At 43.2% G+C, this 25,776-nt stretch overlaps 2 protein-coding genes across 2 annotated transcripts; one reads left to right on the top strand and one right to left on the bottom strand.

Moving 5' to 3' along the window:
- Positions 1 to 1,338: 1,338 nt before the first annotated feature.
- MRNIP (MRN complex interacting protein) lies at positions 1,339 to 9,741 on the top strand. The gene is made up of 7 exons (XM_033140270.1): positions 1,339 to 1,545; positions 3,861 to 3,920; positions 5,699 to 5,796; positions 6,873 to 6,945; positions 7,650 to 7,783; positions 7,957 to 8,050; positions 9,080 to 9,741. The coding sequence occupies exons 1-7, from the start codon at positions 1,486 to 1,488 to the stop codon at positions 9,608 to 9,610; spliced, it is 1,050 nt and encodes a 349-aa protein (XP_032996161.1). The 5' UTR covers positions 1,339 to 1,485; the 3' UTR covers positions 9,611 to 9,741.
- A 1,001-nt stretch (positions 9,742 to 10,742) lies between these two features.
- Positions 10,743 to 19,545, bottom strand: SQSTM1 (sequestosome 1). Its single transcript, XM_033140269.1, has 8 exons — positions 19,323 to 19,545; positions 16,483 to 16,578; positions 14,472 to 14,707; positions 14,205 to 14,361; positions 13,856 to 13,939; positions 12,770 to 12,993; positions 11,829 to 12,036; positions 10,743 to 11,058 (listed from the first exon to the last, which is right to left on the bottom strand). The coding sequence occupies exons 1-8, from the start codon at positions 19,504 to 19,506 to the stop codon at positions 10,898 to 10,900; spliced, it is 1,350 nt and encodes a 449-aa protein (XP_032996160.1). The 5' UTR covers positions 19,507 to 19,545; the 3' UTR covers positions 10,743 to 10,897.
- Between the last annotated feature and the right edge of the window lie 6,231 nt (positions 19,546 to 25,776).

Below are 25,776 nucleotides of genomic sequence, written 5' to 3'. Positions count from 1 at the left end.
CATAAGACTTCTTTTTCCTTTATTTCAACTTCAGGACAATTTTTTAAAAATGCCTGTTCTCTTCCACAGTTCCTCATTTTTTCACATGCATAACAATGGCCTTTGGGAAGAATATGTGAAATGAATAGCCATGTGATCAGGACACACAAGCAATTTTGAAGGTTTCTTGTGTGTGTAGAAATAAAACTTGCAAGCTATTGAAGCAGGGCTTTTTTTCAACTGGAACTCAGTTCCGGCACCTCTCAATTGGGTGCCATTGCCATCATAAGAGAATGAGGGAGGTTTTCATGGTGAGTTTTGGCACCTCTTTTTCTAGAAAAATAGCTCTGTAATGAAGATCTTGAATATGTTTGATGGCATTGAATCATCTTGAATCTAGGAATTGCTTGTAACCAGGGCCGTCTTAAAGGGATCGGCCGCCATGGCGCAACGATCCCTCGGCGCCCCTGGCGTGCCGCCTCTCCGGGAGGGCGGGGGCAGGTTGGGAAGGAGGCGCCCGGTATGCCAGCAGGCTTGGGGGGCGCCGCGTCACCCAGCATCTATGACGAGACGGCCCTGCTTGTAACTGGCTACTACACAAGCATCCCTTCACTTGATGACTGCAGCATCAAATGATGAGTTTACTGCAGAAATGGGCCAGTAGACAACATTTTGATACCCTCTCAAATGCAAAAAGTTTCAGCAGAACCAGCTGATACATGCAGCTACCATTCATCAAATGTACAGTAATGAACATATGTAAGCCTATAAAGCTGAGATCTTGCAGAAATAGTGCCAGCCTCACAAACTGGGATGTAAAGAAATGTCAAATCTTCAGTCTGACCACTAGATGGCATATAAACAAAGTAAAAAGGATGCATGAATCAGTTGCTCTGATAAACTGGAGGGGAATGGGGAAAACCGAATACTTGGGCATAAAGTACTACAGGAAGGATAATTGTCATAAGCGACCCTTAGCCTCCTGACCCACCCCATCTCTCAACCTCGTCCCTCACACCCGTAAAATGGGGATAATAATACTCAGTTTTCTTTAGTCGATTAGTCGTGTCCGACTCTTCATTACTACTTAATTAATCCTGGATTTCTCGCTGCCTCCTGCACACAGCTGTTTTGGTTTTTATCACCCCCAAACGCCGCCGGAGGATTCAAAGGTAACCAGGAAATTCACTTCGCGGGCAAAACAACTGCCTCTCGAGGGGAGCCCTTCGTTAATGGAAGAACCTCGTCCCCGCCCATTCCAATTAGATCATGCACGAGGCGCCTGTCCGGCGTGCGGCTTGGCCAATGAAAAGCCGTAGGAAATGGGGGAGGAGGAGCCTATCTGCGCGTCGCGCGCCATTTCCCGCCAGATGTTTGGGCATAAAGGGAGCCTAAACGGGAAGTGTGCTGCTGTTGAGGCGCTTGATTCTCCGCGCCAGTCCCTCTCGCCCCCTTTCCCCCTCCTATTCGAGTGAAGAAGCTGCGCTGAGAGCCACTTTTCTGCTTATGGCTCAGCAGTTTCAGGTGCTGAGGTGCTGCTTCTGTAACGTCTTCCAAGTCCAGCAGGTGAGGCCATGGGGGGGGGGGGCGGGACCTGCCGGCTAGAGCGCGCGGGCTATTTGAACCCGAGGCTCTGCCCTTCTCGGGCTCACACAGAACAGTGGAGTGGAGTTGTAGAATTGGAAGGGACCCCCAAGGGCAGGACGCTAAAAGTAATTCGAAAGGTGGTCAAAAGGCATAAGTTGAGATCTTGCAAGCTGGCTTTGCCTTCAGGGCAAACTTGGGCATTTCCGTCACTACAGTCAGTGCTTCCCCCCCCCCCAAAAAAAAATGTTTAGGGGTGCTCTCATTTTGACTCAAGAAAATACCATTTTATAGTTCAAATCGGGAAAAATAAATACAGTAAATGGACAAAAGTACAAAGATTCACAAAATGTTTAGGGGTATGTGTACCCCTGCATCCCCCCAGAAAAAAAGCACTAACTACAGTTACACAGGTGGCGCTGTCTAAACCACAGAGCCTAGGGCTTGCCAATCAGAAGGTCGGCGGTTCGAATCCCCGTGAGGGGGTGAACTCTGGTTGCTCGGTCCCTGCTCCTGCCAACCTAGCAGTTTGAAAGCATGTCAAAGTGCAAGTAGATAAATAGGTACCGCTCCGATGGGAAGGTAAACGGTGTTTCCATGCGCTGCTCTGGTTAGCCAGAAGTGGCTTAGTGATGGTGGCCACATGACCCGGAAGCTGTACCGCGGCTCCCTCGGCTAGTAAAGCAAGATGAGTGCTGCAACCCCAGAGTCATCTGCGACTGAACCTAATGGTCAGGGGTCCCTTTACCTTTACCTTTACAGTTACACAAAGGTTGTTGCTACAGGTCTGATTGTCTGAAATGGACCAAAATATATACCAAGCGGGGGAGGGGAGGGAATGTTACCCTTTCTTAGAGACCAGTGGTCTTTATTGATGAGTTAAGTAAATATAGTACTAAAAATCAGCATCTTGTGTTATTGGGGTACTATCAAATCATTGTGCATCATTCACTGGCTGCAGCAAGCATTACCAAACTGGTCAACAGGCCACCTGTGGTCCATGAGCTTCATTTAGGTCTGGCATCCCCAAACTTGGCCCGCCAGGTGTTTTTAGGACTACAACTCCCATCATCCCTAGCTAACAGGACCAGTGGTCAGGGATGATGGGAATTGTAGTCCCAAAACAGCTGGAGGGCCAAGTTTGGCCATGCCTGATTTTTGTGGTCTGTGGTGTCTCTGGACTTGTGTTTGAAGATGAGAAATGGCACATCCATTGCATGTTATATACTCACATTGATTTTTAATTGTATTTATTTTCCTTCTGTATATTGTATTTTATTGTATTATAATTTGAATTCTATGGTGATACAGTAACACATGAAATAGGAAATAAAAGAAGCAATAAAAATACAATTAAAAATCATACAGCATTTAGCACAGCACATTACCAATTGCTGCAACAGGCAGAAACATTAATTGGCCTGCCAATTTTCAGCAATTTTCAGTTGGTCCACGTGGAAGAAAGCTTGGCAACCACTAGGCTAGAAGCTCCTTTTTTAAATTTGCCGTTCCATGTACTTTGACTTGAACCAGCTGCAGCTATTTATTCTGCCACTGCCACTCTGCAGTGCTCCTGCTCCCTAGTCAAAGCATGAGTGGGGCAACCTTTTTTCTGTCAAAGGCCACATTACCTTGGACGGAATCTGTCTGGGGCTACATGTTAGCAGTGGATGGGGCAAAAAGAGACAGTATTATTCTGGATGTCTTTTCCAGAATAAAGATAGTCTTGCTTCAGTTTTAACTGTGGCCAAAATTAAGGAGGAAACAAGCAGGAGGGAACAAATGCTGATGGGATGGAAGAATAGGAGGGACTCTGGGCTGCATAAAATGTGGCTTATAGCAAACTAGCCTGCATTGCACATGCCCCAGTCTGTAGAATGGGCACTGTTGAATTTCGTCTTTAAAGAGTTGTGATTCCTTCTGCCATTAAATCTATGAATTATGATTGAATTATGGCCAGGTGTTCTGTATTCCATGATTTTGCCACACAAATGTGGTATTTAGTACTTACTGGGTGGAAAAGTAAGCATTCTTCTCAGTGAGAATACAGTAAATTAGGCAAGCTAAGCAAGTCTATAACAATTAACTTTGTTGACATCGTTCAGACAGGGTGAAAAATTAAAATGATGGTACAGAATTCTGATCATAAACCGGTTCTTGAGCCCCTTAAAATACACACTTGGCTTTTGTTGAAAATTGATGAATATTTACAGAAACATGCACAGTGTCGAATGTTTCACCCATGTAATATGAATTGTGCGGGTTATTAATGAATTATATCTGCAATTCTGTCTTAGATTAAAAAGAGCCAAAAATGGAATTGCAAAGTATGTGATGAAAAGCAGTCAATTCTAAAAGTGAGTACTCACAGTTCCTTTATTTAAGTCCTGCTATCAATGAACTGGCTTTTTTGTAAGTGGATTCTTTTTCCTCAGATTCTCAAACTGCAATCCTACGCACACTTAACTGGGAACAAGTCTCATTGGATTCAGTGGGGCTTACTGATGAGTGGACATGAATAGGATTTTGCTGTATTAGTATTAGAAATCTATGTTACTCACATTAATCTCTTTTCAAAAAAAATCTCCTTATCTTGCAATAGGAATCTGTTCACATAATCTGGTGTTAAAAATAGGTTAAGCAGTGGAGTGTTTCTATTTTTCTGGTACCTCGTCAACTAGAAGATATTTTAATGCGTTATCATGTTGATGATAAAAAAGGTGATCCAAATATAGTACTACTAGTGGTTTCAGCCCGTTAAAATAATGGGCGCTAGAACATACGTGGAGGGGGCAAAGTTGTTTTGTTTTTTTTAAAGACAGGCATGGTACCTTCTCCCCTGAAGCAGAGTTACCTTTTAGGTAGCTAGGACCCCCAATAAAAATGCAAAAGCCCACATTAGGGAGCTCTTTTTTTATTTCCTGTCACAAAATGTGTGTATTGTTTTGTTTGTTACTATGCTCTCGCTGCGCCTCCCTATCCCGCTCAGCCTTAGGCTGCCATCCTTCCGTGTGCACTTCTTGGGCAGTTGAGCTCACCCAGGATTGGCAGCGCAGGGTCGGGCTGTGCAGGTCGCCAGGTATCTCCTTGCTCTGTCGGCCACCCCGCGACTCATTTCGGTGCCATTTGCGCAAAGCAGGAGTTTGCGCTGCAGGTGACGCTTTGAATGCCGTGGAAGGTGACAGGCAGGCCGGGCTTCTGCAACCCTCGCCGCCGCCTCAAACCCGCCCCCCCCATCTCACTGGCCCAAGGGCGCAGCTTGGGGGTCTGTTTTCGCGCGCCCCGCCCGCTTTGCCTCAGGTTCCCGCCGCGGGAGCAACAGCAGCAGCGTCGGCGGCAGCAGCAGCAGGGTCTGCGAGCCCGCCCTCAGCCCGTGCCTGCCTGAGGGGAAGCGGTGTGGGCGGAGGAGAGAGGCGGCAAGGCGGCCGAGCCAAAGAGGCCTGCCCAGCAGTGTCTCGCCGCCCCAATGGGTGGCCACGCCGGCGGGAGCAACAGCGGCAGCAGCAGCAGCGTTGGTGGCGTCTCGCACAGCCTCCTCAAGATGGCCGCCTCTCCTGAGCGACCTGCGGAGGCGGCGGCGGCTGCTGTGGGCTTGGCGCTACGGAGGCACCACTGAGGAGGGTGGCAGCCGGCTGGCAAGCTGCAACACCATGCGGCGGGGCTAGAGCCGGAGGCTCCCACCGTGAGCAAGGATGTTAGCTGAGGTAAGAGAGCCGCAGCCAAGACGGACCGGGCAGTGCAGGAAACCCAGAGACACACCCAGAGACACACGGACTGGACGCAGAGACACTTGCATTTTATATATATAGATAGGAGAGCTACTATAAAACATGTATTGGAAGAAGGGAGTTGTAGTAATTATTCTGATTATATAAACTATGTGGAGGTTAAAGTACACAAAGAAGAGTACTGTATACTGCATTCTTTGCTAAAGTGTGGAGTGATAAGATGTACAGTGCAAGTCTGCTAATGCAAAAGGTTGTATATATGTCAGATTTACAAGCAGGAAGTGCCCATTATTAAGTAATGTCCCTGGAACTAGGGCCACTCAGATATAGCTATGATGCTATTTCCTTGCCAATATAACATTAAAGAACTGTGAAAATAAGTATTAACAAAACTTTTGTCACTTTAGACTTTTGGTCAGGGTTCTGGATCTGATTGCAGGCGCCATGTACAAAAACTCAATTTGCTACAAGGACAGGTAGAGCAGGGACCTACGGAAACGCTTAGGTATGGTATTAACTGATTATTTCCTGTTTTGTGTCTGTATACATTTGCATTATAATTTTCATTCTAAATTACATATACTGTAATGGGTGGTATCGAGCAAAGTCATACTCTGAGTAGACCCATTGATATCAGTGGGTGTCTTCTGAGTACATCTATCACCCAGTGGATTTTAATTAGAAATGTTCAGCGATTCTACAATAGTCAACTGCAGTGCAAAGATTTAATGTGATTAAAATAATGCTTCTGCTCCCATTTAGTTAATTCCAATCTGGACTAGCAAACTTCCAAATTCAGAAAGGTGACACAGTGTCCATTAAACTTGGCTTCTGTGGGAATAGGTTCAATAACTGCTTAAAATGCTATGATTACTATGATCAAGGAGTGGAACTGTTGACAACACTTCAATTTAAATTTGAAACAATCCTTTAGACCAGCTGCCTAAACTTATTTGTTGCAGTAATGGAGGTTTTGTTGAGACCAAAGGTACTGATTTGGCTAGCGGGATTTATGCACACCATCTTAACATTTTTCATTGCATGTTGTATCAGATTTCCTTTGTTCCATTATTAACAATTATTAAGTACCATAGTTGCATTTTCTAAAAGGTGTGGATGTGGGTTAGAGTCAAATCAATTTTTATTGTATATAGCCAAAGGTCTTTACAGTGAATGACAGAAAATAAAAGGAAAACTTTCCTCTAATATCGTAAAACGTAGCCTGCAGCAATTTACAACATAAAAAGAAATTTACAACATTAAATTTTAAAATTGGAGTGCATTCACATAGCTGGAAGTGCGCAAATTTGGTTACCACTTGTGTAATATATAGATGTTTATCTGCTAGGAGTTCAGCTGTCACTTTCTGTGCAGATGGACCAGGAAGCCAGTTAAGAATTGGATATATAAATTTTCCTCAGGGCATTGTATACAAGGGGGAAATCAGCAGATAGTGTGTGATGTCCTCTACCTCTATGCTTACCTGGCAGGGGAGACACCTTGATCATGTGGGTGAGAGAGAGACCTGATGCTTTGCAGTTTGTGCTCACATTTCAGTACATATGAATTGATTATTTTCAGATCTATAGAAGAACCAATAAAGAGAGATGGCGAGAACACAAGAGTTAAACTGGAAGAGAATTTGGGCAAGCAGGTAAAAACCCCTTTGGATTAAATAAAGTGTATCTTCAAAGCCAAAATTGAAGGACAACTAGTCACAAGCCCTTAAAATACAAATCGAGGAAAGGAGATGACAGTTTAGCTAACCCTGACCTCCCCCCCCCCGATACTCTCAGGATTTATTTTTGTGTAAAGGTTCATAACAGTAATTTATCCATTTGTTTAGTTAAGTAAGGACCCATTTCTCCATGTGACATTGGGCAACCTTTGTTTTTACTGAAGCAAGTTGCGTATTAGCAGGATTGTGTAAAGGTCATGGATCATCAGAACACAGAAAAATGTGTGGAACACAGTTCTAATGGATTGGGTACAGAATTAAGCTCTCTGAGCATATGTGCTTTCATTTTAAATAGTTATGAGGATGGGCTTGAATAAACACAGGCAGTTCCTATTGAAATCTTTAAAGCCTGGGGTACTAATTAGAAACCATCTAGTGCCCTGCATAGCTCTTGTCAAGCAAAACCAGAATAAATGCATCTGAGTTTGCATAATTCACCAAATTCAGCTTTTCTTGGTACTTGAGATGGCTGGACAGTAGCAGCAGCAGTGGTATTAATAAAAATAATCATTATCAGGTTTCTTGCTATGATTAAAACAGATCACTAAAGCAACAGAGCATTTAGTCCGAGATGCATAGTGAGTTATGACTCTCGATAAGACATTCTGTAATTTTTGTAGGAGGAAAAGGTAAAGTTGGTCAGCCGCTGGACTAAATATCTTGATGGAAGATGTGAAGAGCAAGCGAAGGAAGATGAGGAGGAGATAATGGTGCATACAGAAAAACAGAGCTACTCTTCCAAGAACACACTAAGGTGGATATGTAGTATTTTCTTATTTTTACACAGTAAGTAATGGTGCCTTGTTTGAACATGCCAGAATGCTATAACTGAATCACAGGGTTCATCTAAGAGGTACTTGCTTTTTTTTCTCCGTGGTGCTTTATGTGAATTCATTGGACCACTTTTAATCTTGTTGCACCTGCTAGGAAGTGTCAGAAGACCAGCTTACACATCAGTGATTCCCAGGGGTCTAGAAAAAGGAGAGCTCCTGGATTAGCAAAGGAGGTCCTACGTTTTGAGGTATCGCTCTTTCTCCAATATATCAAATACTTAATCTTTTATAGTATGACAGGACCCTCTTTTAAATGTCATAATAGTTTCACTCATGTCGTATTCCCTGCCTTGTTGCTTCAATGGGTAGAACTCAAATCTGCCTACCATGGCTCTTCTCAAAGCAGCCTACCAAATGAGTGGAGCTTAACATTAGTGAACACTTTCAGTATAATCAAAGTCTCATCGAAAGTGCAAGGTGGTGTTCGTATATACATATCCTAACCAACTCTTTTACCCGACAAATCAAGTTTAGAGTATTAGTTGCCAGTGAATTGGCTTTTTACTTATCATGCAGTGGGCCTGTAGAGGTTATTACAGCCATTATATGAGGCCCTACTCTAATTTTTTTCCACCATGTAAGTAGTGTACATCTATATGGGATGCAATGTTAACCTTGCTATGGAAGAGCTGGATTGTCAATGAGTATCAACTTAAAGAATGCATGAAAAGCCTGTAGGATCAGCCAGTGGCCTAAGTCCAGCATCCTGTTCTCACAGTTTAATATCATCAGAAAACTTGGCCACCTCAGTGCTCACTCCTAACTTTTATGAACCAGTTAAAAAGCACAGGTCCCAATACCAATCCTTGAAGGACTCTGCTTTGTACATCTGCCCATTCAGAGAACTGTCCATTGATTCCTATTCTCTACCAGATCACCTCTCAAAGAACTCTTAATTGGTTTGTAAAACTGGACTTGCCCTTGCAGAAACCAATGCTGGTTCTGCTTCAGCAAGGCTTCTTAGCAAGCTGTGCAGTTGTTTTCTGAATCTGCGGAGAATGTTCTGTCTTAATAACAGAACCACCAGCTGTGGTGCCTATTACTTCCCTGCAGATAGGTTGACCACTTACTTACCAACCTTAGAACAGATCAACCCATGCAGTCTAGCAGAGTGTGCAACAGAGCAAAAGAGCTACACGTGCATCAAATAAAGAGTAACTTTACTTATTTGCAATCTGGCATTTCCGATTATTTCAGTCTCCTGCATTTTATTATAGAACAGAAAAGATTCATCCACCGTTGCTAAAAAAACCTGTGGAGATGATACATCTGGAAATGTGATTCCTGCTGTCGAAGAGCATCTGGTGTGCCGGAAGAATAAAGATTCAGAGTCGAGAGCTGCTGGACTTTCAAAGTGGGAGAAATTCCTTTTATCTGGTGAGAGTTGTAATAGTGGCTATGAAACTGCCATGATGCAAGAAAGGCAGGGAACGCTAGTCCAAACGTTTGCTGCAGGGACAAGTGCCGAAAGGCCAGCAACCTTTAGCCCCTGTAATTGGCATCATGCATCCATTCCATTAGCTGGAGTGCAACAGTTCTCCAACATTGAACATGTTCCCATAGCTGACATACCTGTAGGAAGAGGGAAACACTTTCCTCGTTTGACTAATGTTCATCAAGAAAAACTGCTTAATAGACTTCCTGAAGAGCAATCTGCTCCTTTTGTAAATACTATTGGTGTCCCAAATTCAAAGAATCTGCATAGAAACCTCTTTTCTACAGGAGATGACTTTGATGATGATATTTAAATGCTTTTTTTCCTTCCCAACACTTTATCATTATTAGTCTATGTGAGATGACTTAGAAGAATAAATTGTAGCCTGACCTAAGTCTCAGAGCTATATTGTATAATAAAGGAGATTGTACTCAAATACTGTCAGTATTTTTGGCATGTAGGGCTTGTATGATATTGTTTGTAATTTGTGGTGAAAAATGGTGTTGGGACGAGACTTTAAAACCAGCAAAGCAGTATTCATTGTATACAATGTATAGGCAGAAATTTCTAAAAAGGCATTTTTCTGCACCCAAGTACCAAATTAGGGCTAGCTTTGCTTTCTCTTGCATACAAGAAGGGAAATTTTCTTCTTGTATCTGGTTCTGTAGTGGGAGTAGTAGGAAGAATGCTGGCTAAGGTGGTGCTGAAACTTGTATGTACACTGTAGTTCAGGCATAGGCAAACTCTGGCCCTCCAGACGTTTGGGACTACAATTCCCATCATCCCTGACCACTGGTCCTGTTAGCTAGGGATGATGGGAATTGTAGTCCCAAACATCTGGAGGGCTGGAGTTTGCCTATGCCTGCTGCAGTTAATAAATTAGTGTCACTGTTGATTAACTTGTCTCATAGAACGTTACAGAATTCTCAGGTCATGGGCTAAGCCACACCAATGGTAGGCCTATGTATTTAAAACTCTTTCTGCTTCATCACACCCTGGGACCTTTTTTGTCAGCTGCCTTCATTTCTCATGACCCAGGCAGACAAGCTGCAGCCAGTCAGTGCAAGGCCTCAGCAACCCCACTTGCAGATTTTTGCTATTTGTCCTTGACATGTTCACCGTGATTAGGAGAACTTCCTCTTTAAAGATACAAGAGTTGCTGCTTAGCTTGTGCAGCTGTGGAATACAAGGTCCCAAGTACAGTAACTGATTACAGAAAGTGTCACAAATGTAATGTGAAATGCAAAACCACCTTTCAGCCAAGTTTCCAAAATCATTCCTTTTCGTGAAAGCAAGGCTTGCAGTTGATTCACCACCTGAGGGTAAAAAAAACCAGACCAGCTATCAGAACTTGTGCCTGATAGCGTCCATTGTTTTAAGTACTGGCACCTACCAAGTATCTTCTGCAATATGAAGTGTTACCACAAATTACACACACTACTGAGTTAAGTGGGGAAAATTAATGTGAATCTTTATTGATAGTATGAACTTAGAATATGGAAAGACAGAGCCTTACAGGGGCCAAAAGATATAAAAAGGTAGGCTACTCAGTTGCAGCAGCCTTAACAATTTGCTTTAAGAATTTTGAGTTACACAGGTGCTATTTGGAAGTTTTTGCTTGCTTGGCATACTGGATGGTATCCAGAGCTGCCCCAATGTCGTAGTTCTTGGAATGCAGCAGGTGAGTGAGCCAGCCTCCTTCATCAGAAAACCCCATAGACAACATCTGGGACAAGGATTCAATGAGACGGGGGTCTGCTTCTGTAAATAAGTAGAAATAGGATTAGTTGACCCAGCTGTCCGTACCACCTTGCCTACATTCCCACTCCAATCTGCAAATCCACAGCTGGCTGTTTTAAGATGGTGTGGGCAATTGTCTATGCCTAGGTTGTATTCTCTAAAAACTGGACCCTTACAAGCTTTATCAGGAAAAGTTACCAATAGGAAGACCAGCTGAGGCTGACCTTGATTAGGTAACAATCTTTCTAGTTATCCTGGCAACCCAAGTGATGGTTATAAAGCCCTGAACAGCTCAAGACCTGACTCCTGAAGAACTTCCTTTAGTAATATCTGCTCAAGTCTTACAATCGTCATGACATGCTTTCCTTCAAATTAGACCTGCAGACAGGGCTGTGTTTTCTGGCATCAGGCAAAGACATTTGCTTGGGAATTTAAGCAGCTCATATAAACTAGTTTTGGGGCTTTTTTGTTGTTGTTGTTGTTGTTGTATTTTAGTTGTATGTTGTCATGGAAGCTTATACCGAAATGCAGCTAACTAACTTTCTACATACTTGAGTTCAAGTGACCAAGTTGTCTTGTAAAGAATACTACTCAAGAGCTTTAGAAGAGATGTGACTCAAATGCATGTCTACTCCAGACATAAGCTCACTGAGTTCAGTGGCACTTACTCTTGGGTAAGGGGATGCAGGTTTCAGCAAGTAAAATGTAATATTAGTCTGTACCCAAGGCGAACAGGATTTGATTTCCTAACATGCCAGAGCTGTATATAGCCTTCTCTTCTCTTTTTTTACCTGGTGGAAGGTGAGGATAGAGCGCAGCCTCTCGCAGTCCTGTTGGTCCTGTGTTAGTGGGAGCTTCAGCTGGATTCAGAGAGCTTGGGTTGTTACTCTCTGGCATTTGTAAGGACTGCAGTTCACCAGTTGAAGGGTCTACTTCTTTTGGAGACAAATGGGTCCAGTCCTCATCTGCCGCTGAACTGCTGCTGGATTCAGCTGGTTCCTGGGATTGCACAAAGACACAATGCGGAGAGTCTGCTTTAGAATAACACAAAGTACTCCTTAAAATACCTGTGCCTAATGAAGTTACTTACCAATAGCACATAGTTATAGCCAGTGAGCAATATATAACTTGTAATCCCCCAACACTAAAGTTCTTTGCCTCCCTCACATTAAGGAATAATGCAGAAATACTTTCTCTAGGATTTTCCATGACTGCTAAACAGCCATTTGATGCCCAAGAAAACACAAATGCAACATTGCTAACCACAACCTTCCATGAAAATTTTAGACACTTCAGTGTGTATTACAGATCTAGATTCACATCTAAAACCTACCCCCTTCTATACATGCTGGTGTTACTAATCTGTGGCTTTAAACATTCACCAGAAAAACCGAACAAAGAATGCCCTGTCATGTAACCATGCATACTCAGAATTCAGTTGGGCTAACTCCCACCTAAGTGGGGTAAGGGTTAAGCTTTAGTCTGTTTGGAAATAATACATTTTTCTGTTGTATGTTATTGTACAGAGGCTAGAAATTTACCACTGCTCATGACCATCTCTAAACAAATTTAGTACTCTCTCTTGCATAGGAAAACGAAAGATCAATTTAAGTTCCTAATATAAAAAGCATCAGTGCTGATTTTAGTGACAAGCATACAGTGAACAGTATGTACATCTTTACCCTACTGACTGCACATTTCGGAACTGACAGTTTAATCTTCATACTCATACCTCTGACAAGAGGTTCTCCTCTTCCATCTGTGTAGCGGGAGAATATACTGCCATTTCCTGCAGCTGTTCTGTAAGAGTATCTGCATCTGCAGCTGGTTTGCTGTTGCTACTTGCTTCTGGTCCAGTCTGGTCACTGGAACCTCTCTTCTCAGAACTAGGTTCTGTACTAGGCGACACTTTGCTCCTCTGTCCCTCATGTTCCACATCAATATCAACATCAATACCTAGAAAAACAATTTAGAAGTTGGAAGCTGGTGATAATCTGCAATCACTTTGTTTCTGTCTACATCTACATCTCTAGGGATTTGAATACAGTCTTCTTGGATGGATTCCCCCTTCCCCTTAGAATGGCAACGGTTTGCCATTCTGAAGGTCAGACAAAAGTAGCTCTCCAATAACCTTGTCCAGGAATTGTGGACAGAGGTTTCATGTTCCCACTGAGCAATCACTGGGGAGAATGTGAAGACTGATAGCTAGTTGATATGAGAGAAGATGGACAATGTGCCAGCTATTCTGTAACATTCACCTACTGCTGACTGACCTGCAGTGCCAACTTTCTCGGACTACATTGCTCTACAACAGCTTAAAGTATTTATAGTCTGCCTTTGCACAGTGCAGTCATACATCTGAAGGACAGTCACCTTCAACAAACTACAAAATCAGAGCACAGGCCCAGGAGATGCCCACTTTTGCCTTTATGTTTCTCCTATGTAATGGCAATTAGTACTTGAGAAGACAAACACAAATGAAACACTATTGCTACGACCACTCCCACCCCCCGCCAAAGCTTAACCATAGTATTAGAAGACTTTGACATAAAACTATTTGGGAGGAAAGGGTAAGGCAAAATAGCCAACTAAACAGAAGGCCCACATGTCCTGTATAGGTGACAGATACTGTAATGGCACAGTACTGTAACACATATCCATTTGATAGTGACAGAAAGCAGCTAGTAAGAGATGCAATTGATCAAACCAAAAAAGGCTACGTAAACCATTTGATACTTCTGATAGCCCACATGCAGAGTATGAAGGCAAATCATAGATGAAAGCAGGCAATAATAGCCAGATGAAAGCAACTGCTTACCAAGCGGACCCAGAAATGCAGCAACACTTTCTCCAACATTCTTCAAAAAGGTGACATTGGGATCTTGAGATTGACTGCTAGAAGCTATTTTTAATAAGGGAAAAAAGTTATTAATAGATCTTGTAAGAGAAAAGTTGGTCAGTAAAGTTAAATACAAGGATTAACAAACTTAAGTTCCTTTTAGCTCTTAATTATGATTTGATTTATAACTCAATGTAGCACTCTTAAAGATCTTGAACACATCTATTCAAAAGTAAGTTCCTGAAAGCAATGAATTTGGGACAGAGTTTGCCTTTCTATTGTGCATTTACAACTACCATTATGGTCATTCAGAAAGCTAAACGCATACCTTGCTCAGTAGCAGCGCTCTGAGAAGTGGTGCTACCTTGTGCCTGGCCAGGGTTTTGACACTTGCGGGCAGGACAAGGGTGACCACAGCCTTGCATCCACGCAAAAGGTGAAACACCATGTTTCATCTTACGAAGCCAGCGACCTCGGGGAAGCCACTAAAGGGTAAAAGAACACGCTGTTAGGGGTAACTGTCGCTTTAGAAAATAGTTGGAATTCATCTTAGGCAAGATGATCTTTACAACTGCTTTTTCCTCATGTTACTTACCTCAAATGGATGGAGCAATGGACTCTGAAACATGATCATGTTGTGTTCCTTATGGATACCTTTTCCCTCACAAGTACTGCACAGGTCATAGTCGGGACAAACGGTGCATTTGAATCTTGCACCCGCAACCGGGCCATCACAACCATCACAGATCACGTTGGGATGCACCATGTTTGGTGGGCGCTCCTGGCTGCAGGATTGGCGGTGCAGGTGGTCACGCTTAAGCTCCTTTTTCTCTGAAGGACACAAACAGGCTGTTGCTGAAGTATGCCCAAGATAAATGAACCAATACCCATTGAGCTGCAGAACTGGACAGTTGTAAAAGGACAGAAATGGAAGCGTGCATACTTTATTCACCACTGCACCTCCCAACTTTGTTTTGCTCAGAAGTGAAACTAAACAATTTCTCATTTAGTGTCTGCCACTACCTCTCTCCCATGTATTTGTGGTGTGGATAACCATGAACATAAGAGAGTCAAATCAGTATTTGTATATAGAGGATGACAATAAATGTAAAAGTCACATTCTGCAAAAGGTGACTGAAGTATCGTTTTCAGAAATGTTGACAACCCACCCCATCGAGGACTATTTGTTTGTTATGAGTGATCGTAACTTTGTTTTGCTATCAAGTTGCACCACAGGCTACTGTAGCCAACTCTGATTTTTTTAAATCTTCAAATATGTTATTCATGGCACAGTTTGTACCAGCAGACAAGAGATCCATGAGTTCCAATTACCAGAGATACATATGACTTACATTTCCCCCCCCCCCTATTTCCAAAGGAGAGTATCCACTGAGTCTTTTTCTCAGCATGGCTCTTACTGTAACCCGAGATTATTGTTATATTGATATATTTTGCTCACCAGCAGTCTCTGCTATCCAAGTCTGCAAAATGCCTTCTCTATTATATCCTAAGACTTTTTTTAAAAAAACCCAATAGACTGAGTTTTCCATCAGGGCCACCAATAACTTTTCCTACTCTAACCTTCCCAATTTTGGGGGTTTCAACATCTGCTCTGAAGGTAGGAGTGGGCAGGGAACAATGATAAGCAGAGGGTTATACAATATATACCCATTCTGCATATTTAAGAATGTTCTAAATATGGGTGCTCATAAGTTATGAAAATAAATGCTCATTCTTATTTCAGGCCTTAAAACCACTAATTCCAATATTGGGGAAAGTTAGAAAAGGCAAATTCTAGATCTCTTAGCCTATCACCATTCCTCTCTTAGCATGCTATTCTGGTGGATACTCGCCCTTTCCCATGTGTCTTGCAATGTCTCATTTCTTGCAGAAATCTAGCATGAAACTGCCAACTTCTGTCCAACTGAGCTTTCTTTCAGCGTGGCTTGTGCCACATTGGTACACAACAGCTTTGTTAGGAGGAATTTCAAGCCTCTTGGAGCACAACAAAGAAGCCTGGTCATGTAAACTTTGGATCAGCTATACGCTTCTTGTTACAGTTCTTCAACAAATCTCCTTTACTAGACTTTCTATGGGAAAGGCATAATCTCCCATTGGCCTAGTTTATGGGCTCTACCACCTCAGACTGCTGCTGCATTCCAACTATACATTGGTATTAGTTGAAAAACAAAATCACACATGTCAAAAATAGCTTGGAACAATGGTCAATGAAAGAATAAGGGTAGAATGAGAAATGGGGGAAGTCTACTTCAAGGGATTTAAATGCAGTGGCCAACAAACAAACAAACCCTTGTACTGGCTCTGTGTGAATTTCTAGTTTTCAAGACTGGTTTTGCCAATGCAGTTTAAATTCCCATTAAGTCACTGGGGTTCATAGATTCTCACCTTACTCTCAAGTGATATTTCCTGTAGCAGCCATTCTCATGAAACACTAGCTTGTTAAAAGCTGTGTCTTAAGTTGTGTAGTGTAAAAGCTGTGAAATGCAGGGGTGTTTTCCCCCTTGAACCAATTATAACTACTAGAATATATTACAAGATAGCTGCCAAAAGCAGTTAAGAGAGAATACTAAACTGGCCAAGATTACCTTTAACATAAATGCGAAAAATCCCATCTTTCACACAGGGCAGGGCCAGCTTCAGTTCTTCATCACTGGAAAAAGCAATCATATCTCCATCTTCATCTGAAATAAGAAAACAGTTAACTCACTTTGACAGCAGATACTCAGCAGAAAACACTATTGGACTCGATATGTACTCTGACTTCCTCTTGTTGGGCTGTATGCAAGTCTGTTAAGAAAGTTACCTGGCACCATCTGCATGGGTGGCAAAGTATCCTTTGGTTACACATTTATTTCACATAGCAAAGTAGTGCTTTCAGAAGACAGATTTACAGCTTTTATTCAGTTACTTGAATTAAAATCTAAAGGCAAATAAGCTTCAGATTGCAGGCTATGTAATGCAAGGCAGCTCTGATGAAAGAAATGTAACCTTCCACTGAAAACGCTATGCAGTTCTCAGCTACCAACTGAATTACTGTTCCAGCAGCTGATCTCTAATAAAGATGCACCGATGCTTTCGGCAGTGATTTATACAAAGCTACTAAAAAGAGCAACCTTCCCAGACCTGGTGGCCTCCAGCTGTTTTTGGACTACAATTCCTATCATGCCAGATCAGGACAGGTTTTATTGGAGGTTTTATTGTTAATGAAAGCAGCAACAGACAATAACCTCCTAGCACCTGATTCTTGAGATGAGAAAAGTCTTCATTTATGTTTCCTTTAATGGGAATCAGCATTCCTTTCAAGAGGACCTTAAAAGCAGCATGCACTGTCAGTAGTACAAAATAAGGCGTTGCCAATCAGTTCTGATCTTCAGGCAGGACTGAAAACAGCACGCAACATGCATGCAGGTACAAAATCAATTTGCTACCTTTCCTCATAATTGGGAAGCCCAGGCATTACCAGGTTGCCTTCTGGACGTAATACTTGATGGAATGACAGAGCATCTGCTTTGCATGCAGAAATGCTGCTCTAAAGGCTAGGAGACCTTTGGTCTGAAATCCTTGTGAGCCTCTGCCAGTAAGTTTAATAAATACTGAGCCAGATGGACCAACAGTCCAACAGTTGTCTGCACTCTTGTGTACTCACACATCAGCCTCTGAAAACTGTGCAGTTCTCTCACACACTTTATATTCTTACATACCAATAGTCAAGAGTGGTTTAAAAAACACTTCTATTGGAAAGTTTGCAAGACTTACAGGGCTGGCAGAGCTCCCTAGAAGAAATTCTGGTTGCTACAGGAATATCCCAGTATGACGTAACTCTGCCCAAGTGTACAAACATGCTTAAACAAACATTTACAATTGGGTTGCAAGTCACTGTGCAGCATCACGCAATAGCACTTATTTTAAATGAATTTATGAGAAGTACCAATGAGCTCCATATCCTATCATGTCATATCTTACTAAGGGGATCCCACCACCCTCAGGAAACAAATTGACAGTTCCCAAACAGAAATTTGGACACCCATAGTTAGTACCGTATTCACTCCTGCAGTGGCAGTCCCCTTTTCGCAATGGAAACCCTGCTGCTTATGTCACTCCTCTATGTGCCATACTTTTTGCCCAGATCGTTCAAGAGCATATTTAAGATAACTTAGCATACATCTGTTTACATGTTTCACGCCATGGGTCCCTTGATACATATCAGAGCAAGATTCCACACTACCATGCTATGTATGATTATCAGTAATGCAACCACGGAACCTTCCTATTTGATCAGTGTCCACCCTCCCATGCACTGATTAGTTGGGAAAAACTGGTTCACCCACACACTTTTGGTTATTTGTATGTATGAGAAAAGAAATATGTTAATTGCATGGTGGGACTAGAAATGAGCAACTGGAACCAGATTTAGAGTTTGAGCACTTAAAGAATAGCCACACACTATAAAGTGTCTTCCCTCTCTCCATCCAACCTCAACAGGTGAATTGAGGTTGTTACCTGCACTGAGGTTTAATGAGACATAGCTAGTAGCAGTTTTAGTGCTCAGGCCTCAACACTGGAGGAGTAAACTGTGTGGAAAAGACTGCCTCTGAACTAGTACAGAGTGTCTTTTCAGATACATTATCAGAGACAGCTTCCATTTGCAAGTAAAGCTTCTAGACTAGGGAGTGTTGCTTCCTAACAACTCCAGATCTTACTTCATTTAGAGATTAAGCGCTAGTTTGAGCAAGTATAGCAAAAGGGCGTGACAACTATGATAGGTTAATGAGCAAATAATATATTGTTAGCTTTGCTTTTTATGCACACAGGCACTGGACAAAACCTCCAACTGCTTCTCCATTGCACAACCCAGTCTGGGAAACCTTGACCTGTTGATTTCAGCCCAACAGGCAGCAATAACGGCTACGCAGAGCCCTGCCTCCCAGATCTAGCATGAAAAGCCTTAGGGAGGATCAATTCACTAAAGTAGAGGCCTCTTTTAAAGGTAAACACCTTTTTCCCTGGCCTTGTTGCGGTACCTTGAACCACAGCGAAGCTTTTCCCAGACCCGGATATCAAGTGACTGGAAAGTTTCCTAGGCCGGATTTCATGGAATAATAGAATTATAGAGTTGGGTCATCTAGCCCAACCCCTGCGATGCAGGATTCTCAAATAAAGCATCCATGATGACAGGTGGCCATCCAACCTCTGCTTAAAAACCTCCATTGAGGGAGACTCCGCCACCTCTCGTGGAAGTCAGCTTACTGTCCGAAACGGACACACTGTCTGAAGACGTACTGTCTTCCCGACGCTTAGTCGTAATCTCCTTTCTGCGTGGAAGGCTACTGCAGCGATCCTGTCGCACAAATAAATAAAAAAACAGGAGTTGGAAGTAAAACACCACGGTGGCCTGTTGTTAATGGTGTCCCGCGCCCCCACTCACCTTTATAGTACATCTGAAAGGCGCCCGTGGCGGCTGCGGAATTGCGAAGCAGCCCCTGGAAAAGATCGGCGATCTTGTCCCGTATCGGCAGGTAGCGGGCAGGCGAGTCGAGGGCGAATCGGCGGATCTCGCGAGTCACCTCTTCCTTGCCCAGCAGGTAGGCCTTCACCGTCATCGGAGCCATGGCGGCGGCAGCAACAGCAGCAGCTGGATCTAGTGGCGCAGCAAGAATTGCTTTCACGCAGGAAGGCGGGAGGGAGAGGGAGGTCGGACCTGATCGCGACAACACTGCTCCGCGTGGCAGCCTCCTTTCACTCTCCGTCCTCGAGCTTGCTTTGCCTGCTGCTTCGCCGCTCGTCCCTGGGCTTCTTATAGGCGCGTTTGCAAAGAGGGCGGGCTTGAGCTGGGAAAGTCCCCACCCAGGGAGGCAAGCAGGGGAGGAGCGGCAACAACAACAATAATAGTGGGGGCGTGCGCGACCCTTGCGCTAAAAGGCTGCTTCTAGAATGAAAGGGGGGGGGCGCAAAAGGGAGCGGGTTTGCCGCTCAGGAAGGAGAACACCCAAGGACAGGGGAAGTGTCATTGTCAGTCGTATGATTTTTAAAGGGGGGAGGGGGAGGCAAGCCAATTATCCTTTGTGCCCCTGGTGGTTTTGTCTCGTTTGCCTCCTCGTGAGTTTGGAGGAGGAGGAGGTCTCATCTCCCCAACGCGGTTTAGTTCCCTTTGCAAACCCCGCGTGTAAGCATTACTCAGCACTTTCTTACTCCGCGGCCTACAGAAAGAGAGGTGGGCGAAGGAAAGCAGGCAACAAGGCTGGGTGGTTTTTGAAGCGGAGGTGGCCAATGCGAGCTAAACAAAACGCGAGATGTGCAACGTTTTTCTGCTGCCTCGCCCTCTCCGGTTCCTGCGCCCGGTGTGGTTTCGGATTGCTGACTCACTGTGTTCTGGATCTAATACATACGAGGCTGGGCAAGAGGAGGTAGGCCTCGGACAGCTTCCCGTCTCTCGCGGGGCTTAAAACGTTTGGCTGAAGTGCGGTAGGAGGTTGCTCAAGGTCGCTAACAAAAAGCCCCCTCAAAAATTGGTTTCTCGCCGAAGTGAAAGTGATGCAGAACCTCATTAATTAAGGATTATTGATGGCTCTGTCACTGCAATACAAGGAAAGAACTGTTCCCTCTTTAGTGTCACAGTTATGGTCAGGTAAATTGGTTCCCCGGGGGCAAAAAAAAATTGTCAACCCCCCCATTGATTTTGCCACCCCTGCAAAAATGGTTTTGCGTTATTTCATATTTTCTTACAAAGGAATAATAACAAGTAATAATAATAAAAAAACTTTTATTTATATCCCGCCCTCCCTAGCCGAAGTCGGGCTTAGGGTGGCTAACATCAGATAGATAACATTGGTATAAACTCAAACAATAATTAAATTACCTCCTAAACACATCTCAAAATCAAATTAAAGTCTAATTAGATGGCTTTCCACAGGGTATGGGTTGGGAACAGTAAGTGCTCCACTGAACTGAAATTTCAGCCTTCACGACATAGGAAAACAGCCAAGTAAACAGCTATTTTGGTGGAGGAGGGTCAAGATGTTAACCAATATGCATGAAATTTCATATATAGCTATATAGTCCATAGTATAGTAAGATAAGACCTTTGGAGCAGGCATTTAAAAAAAAAGTTTTTTATGAACCGCCCTAGTAGGGCAGTAATTGTTCCTCGATAATTTGTCACCCCCTCCATTATGGAACATGGGGCGACCTGCCCCCTACGCCCCCCTTGCTACGCCCCTGGTTATGGCTCAGTATGAATGCTTTAAAGCAAAAACACTACAGTATTCCTCAGACACCACCCCGCTGTCCGGATATGCTCCTTACATTTTTGTGCCATGTTAATTTAGGTTTGTCTCCCATAACCTCAACCCGTGCCAATTTAAGCAGCAAGAAGGTGCCTGCTGAAGGGAGCCAAGGGATCAACCGAACTACCTGCTTTCAGAAGTGGCCATACAATGTATTTCTAGATGCCTTATGACATGAATGCAACACTTAGGATGACCCACTAGTAGCCTCCCACCATGGGCATAGCCAGAATTTATGGGGGGGGGCAGCAGGCATTATGTTAAGGGGGGGACAGAACCGAGTTATCTGCAACACAATTGGTCAGTTAAGTATTTTTATTTATTTACTTGCTGGGGGGTAGCTGCCCCCCTGGCTACTCCTATGCGTCCTACTGCCCCTCATTTTGGGGGGCGCCCAGAGAAAGGCTTCTAAAGGTGTTCTATATAGAAAGAGTTGCAGGTTCTGCGCTGCCTGAAAAGGCAGCATGGGCCTCACATCCACCCACTGTGCCACTGGTCTCAACCCTCAGCTATGCTAGTGACCAGACCACATCTCTAGATAACTTGTCCCAGTGGTTTCATACAGATATTAAACAGTAAGTGGGATAAAATGGAACCCTGTGGAATTTTATACAGCCAAGAGGTACAGCAGTAATGCCCCAGCACCACTTCTTGGAATCTACCATCCAAGTAGGAGTGGAACCATTGCAACACAGTGTCTTCACCACACAACTCAGACAGCTTCAGAGGTCCCTGGGAGGTCCAAGAAAACTAATAAGGTTGCATGAACCTGCCCTGCTCCTCTCTGGGCCAAGGTTGTGCTTCTAGGAAACCAAAGCAGTTGCCGTTCCAAAACCAGGCCTGAAGCCTGACTGAACAATGCAACAGTTAAACTGAATGTTGGAGGGGAAGCAAAAAAAACCACATACATGTTGAAGTTGGTGGTAGTATTGAAATATAATTTTGTTTACCTGGGAGTGATTTACTCAGTCCTGTACTATCCAACAGCTGATGGTTGGTTTTGATATTGGGGTTTGTCAGAACCATTAAACCTATTTGCTGAAATAAAACAACATATGATAACAATAGCAACATATGTTAACTTTTGGAACAATTTCTTAGCTAAAGCTAATAGATTCTTCTGGAAGTGCAGTTCTGGAGCCTGAATCAGATAGCAGTGCAAATATTACTCACATCAGAGGTGACATTTTAGACTTCCTAAGGCTCTTGGCTGCACAATACGTTGTTCAGATAATAATGGCTGGCATGCTTTTCAAGCTGGTTAGATAATGTGCAGTTTGTAAAAGATGCCATCTGAATCTTCTAAATAGCTGATGGTAGATAATTGTGAACCGGACTCCTTTTCAGTGTTAATAACCTTTCTCCTTAAGGGTCCACCGCTCAAATTTCTTCGCATTACAGAGTAGTAAAGTGATACCTTGAGTGACATGCAGCCCATTTCTAAGCCAATTGAAATGGCCAAATTTAGGCATAGATTTTTAATTGTATTGTTTTACTGCTTGGTTGTTTGCCACTCTGGGCTCCTTTAGGAAGGATAGAAATAATAATAATAATAATAATAATAATAATAATAATAATAATAATAATAATGGAATAGTAGTTTTGGTTAATGGAGTTAGTAACTATTAGATATAGGTTTCTCTGTATTACACATTTCTCTGACCTCCAGGCTTTCCTGTTTGTGTGCTTTGAAAAGATTGGTCACAATCCACTCTACTGATGGATTTCTGTTTGGGACATTGTTGCTCTTGAACACCTCCTGCCTCCCACTGTGGGGTTTGATTTCACACCTTGTGGAGGAGTGGTACCTTCAGGGGATTATGGAGGAAGGCAGTAGCCTGGATCTGCCTTAGGGAAGTGCATTGGAATGGAGAGAATCAGACAAACTGTTGATTTCTTGTAAATTTTTGAAGGTTTGCTATGTTTTATACAGTGTAAGGGAACTTGAATATTATTTAGAACAGTAATACTGGAGTCAGTGTTTATTCCTCTGCCCCAATTGAGGTCTGGGCAACTTTTTCTCAAATGTATTGAATTTTACTATCCACATTTAAATGAGCAACTGCTCACTTAGGTAAGGCTCATGTTAGGGGCAGGATTTGGGGGTGAAAGTTCCTTCTTTTATCAGTGAATTCAGGTTTGGTTTTCTCATTACATCATACTTTTTCTAGAGGTTTCTAAAGTGAAGAAAACAATTACATCAGCACTTGCCATTCCACTCCAGCAGCTCTGTTGCGGCCCTTATTATCTAAAAGGAAACTTGCTCAGCTGCTAATGACTCACCTGAGTCCCATGACCATTCTCTTTCTAATTCATCTACTTCTCTCTTGCTGGCCTAGTAAGAAAATGAAACCTGTACCTGTTGTGCATAGTCATTTTGCCTCTCAGTGCCTCTGCAGCAGTGGGGAATCACAGAGCAGAAAAATGCATAAATGTTTCAAGTAAAGGTAAAGAGACCTCTGACTATTAGGTCCAGTCGCAGACGACTCTGGGGTTGTGGCGCTCATCTCGTTTTACTGGCCAAAGGAGCCGGCGTACAGCTTCCCGGTCATGTGGCCAGCATGACTAAGCCGCTTCTGGCGAACCAGAGCAGCACACGGAAACGCCGTTTACCTTCCCGCCAGAGCGGTACCTATTTATCTACTTGTACTTTGTACTTTTGAACTGCTAGGTTGGCAGGAGCAGGGACCGAGCAACGGGAGCTCACCCCGTCGCGGGGATTCAAACCGCCAACCTTCTGATCGGCAAGCCCTAGGCTCTGGTTTAACCCACAGCGCCACCCGCGTCCCAAGTACAGGCCACTATTTACTTAGGTATCCTACATAGCATTCTTCCTGGGGGACAGAATAAATTCTTCTTAAATTTTTTAGCTTTCATTCAATCTATACGGCCTTTCCTTCTACCACTTTTTGTTATTGTGGATACAGTTGTTACATCTCCTCAACTGTGCCCTCCCAAAGGAATTTAGCTGCTGGGATTTTCTCCATCACTTATCTCAGTGCTGGGAGAAGTGTCATCTCTCAGTAGCTGCTTATTGGACTGCTGTTCAGGACATGGGAGCAGCGTCGGTAAAGGAAATATGCCAATAGGATTGACCCAAGACATTTTGTTGCCTGAAACAGAGCAGCAAATAATGCCCCCCGCCAAGGTACATGTAAAATTATTTTGGCAGAAGATCCAACAAGTCCCTTTCCCTGTTACTGGCAGTAAAAATACCATAATAACAAATAACTAGTTATTTGCTGGGCCAAATCAGCTGCCTAGGGCAACCATCTTACACTATAATGGTAGGGCCTTGCCTTGCCTTCCTGTACTGTGTTACGTGAGACATTTTCTCCCAGTCCTTCTGTTATTGGGGCTGAACTGAATGAAAAGTGTCAACAGCAACTGGCAGTATGGGGTCCTGTTCCCTTAGCCCACTTGTTGTAACAATCAGCCCTCATCCATTCCCCAAATCCTAGCTTTTTATGTGAATGGAGATAGGAATAAACAAATTTGCCTTCCCTATTGCATGTAGTTTGACCCTCATAAATTAAGTGGGGGAAAGTTATGGTTACCTAATTTATAAATGTTATACTGTTGTCAAAGGTATGCCCAGTAGGAAAAAACAGCTGAGCATGCCCAGTAGGAAAAAACAGCAACTACGTGCCAGTTAGATGTGCTGACGGTGGGCTTGTAGTGACTGTACACCAGGTTCCTTTTTCTCATGAGGGTTATGGTGTAAGCAAGTACTGTAAACAGGAATCTTTTTGTCTAGGCAGTCTAAATGCCATCACATCCATTGGTGTACTTTTAGTTTCTTGACTGACCATTTTGTTCGCAGACCAAAAAATTCACAACAAACTGTTGGCCCTCTGGAAACTCTTTTGCTGGGCCCTTTGGGGCTACTTGAAGGAACTTGCATCAGATGGCTATGATGACTATGACTCAGCTGAGTCTCATGATCAGTTTTCTTTCCCCCCCAAATCCTAAAGAGGGAGCTCTAGGCTGTGTTTCCTTGGCTCTATATGCTTGCTCTGTCATAGTGATTCAAGCCCTGCTGAGGCAGTCAAGGGCATTCTGGAATCTGCTGGAATGTTTCCATTTTATGCTGATATTTTGAAGAGGGAAAAAACATTATGCTTTGCCTATTCCTTATGATGTTGCTATTATCCTGAAGAATTATATGGATAGTTGGAGGAAAGAAAAGCACAGATTACAGGTTTGCAAGATGTTCCTTTTATGTTAGTCTGGCCTGCAACACAGGATTATTTCAACCCCCCACCTATTCTCAATCAGAATGTTTTCAACTAGTCAGTCTTCAGAGAAAGCATCTCTGTATCAAGAAGAATTCTCTCTCAGTCTGAAATATTATTATAATTCTCTTGTAAAATAGCAAGGAGAGAGAGAAAGCCCCAAACTGGTTTTTAAGACAAGACGTGTTGAATTTTTATTTCCAAAAGTGACACTACAGTACTTCATCCAGGTGTATCTGAAAAGTATAGGAATACTATGCCTATGCTTGCTTTGCTTGCCAATTCCAACATCCCACCTCTTTAAAACCTCCTACGCCCATAAGAAAAAAGGGTTATTATAAATAAGGGAAAGTGAATGTAA

The sequence above is a fragment of the Lacerta agilis genome, chromosome 2 (assembly GCF_009819535.1).
Source record: "Lacerta agilis isolate rLacAgi1 chromosome 2, rLacAgi1.pri, whole genome shotgun sequence".
NCBI lineage: Eukaryota > Metazoa > Chordata > Lepidosauria > Squamata > Lacertidae > Lacerta > Lacerta agilis.
The sequence above is the reverse complement of the archived record's forward strand: the minus strand, read 5'-3'. Positions and strand labels throughout refer to the sequence as shown.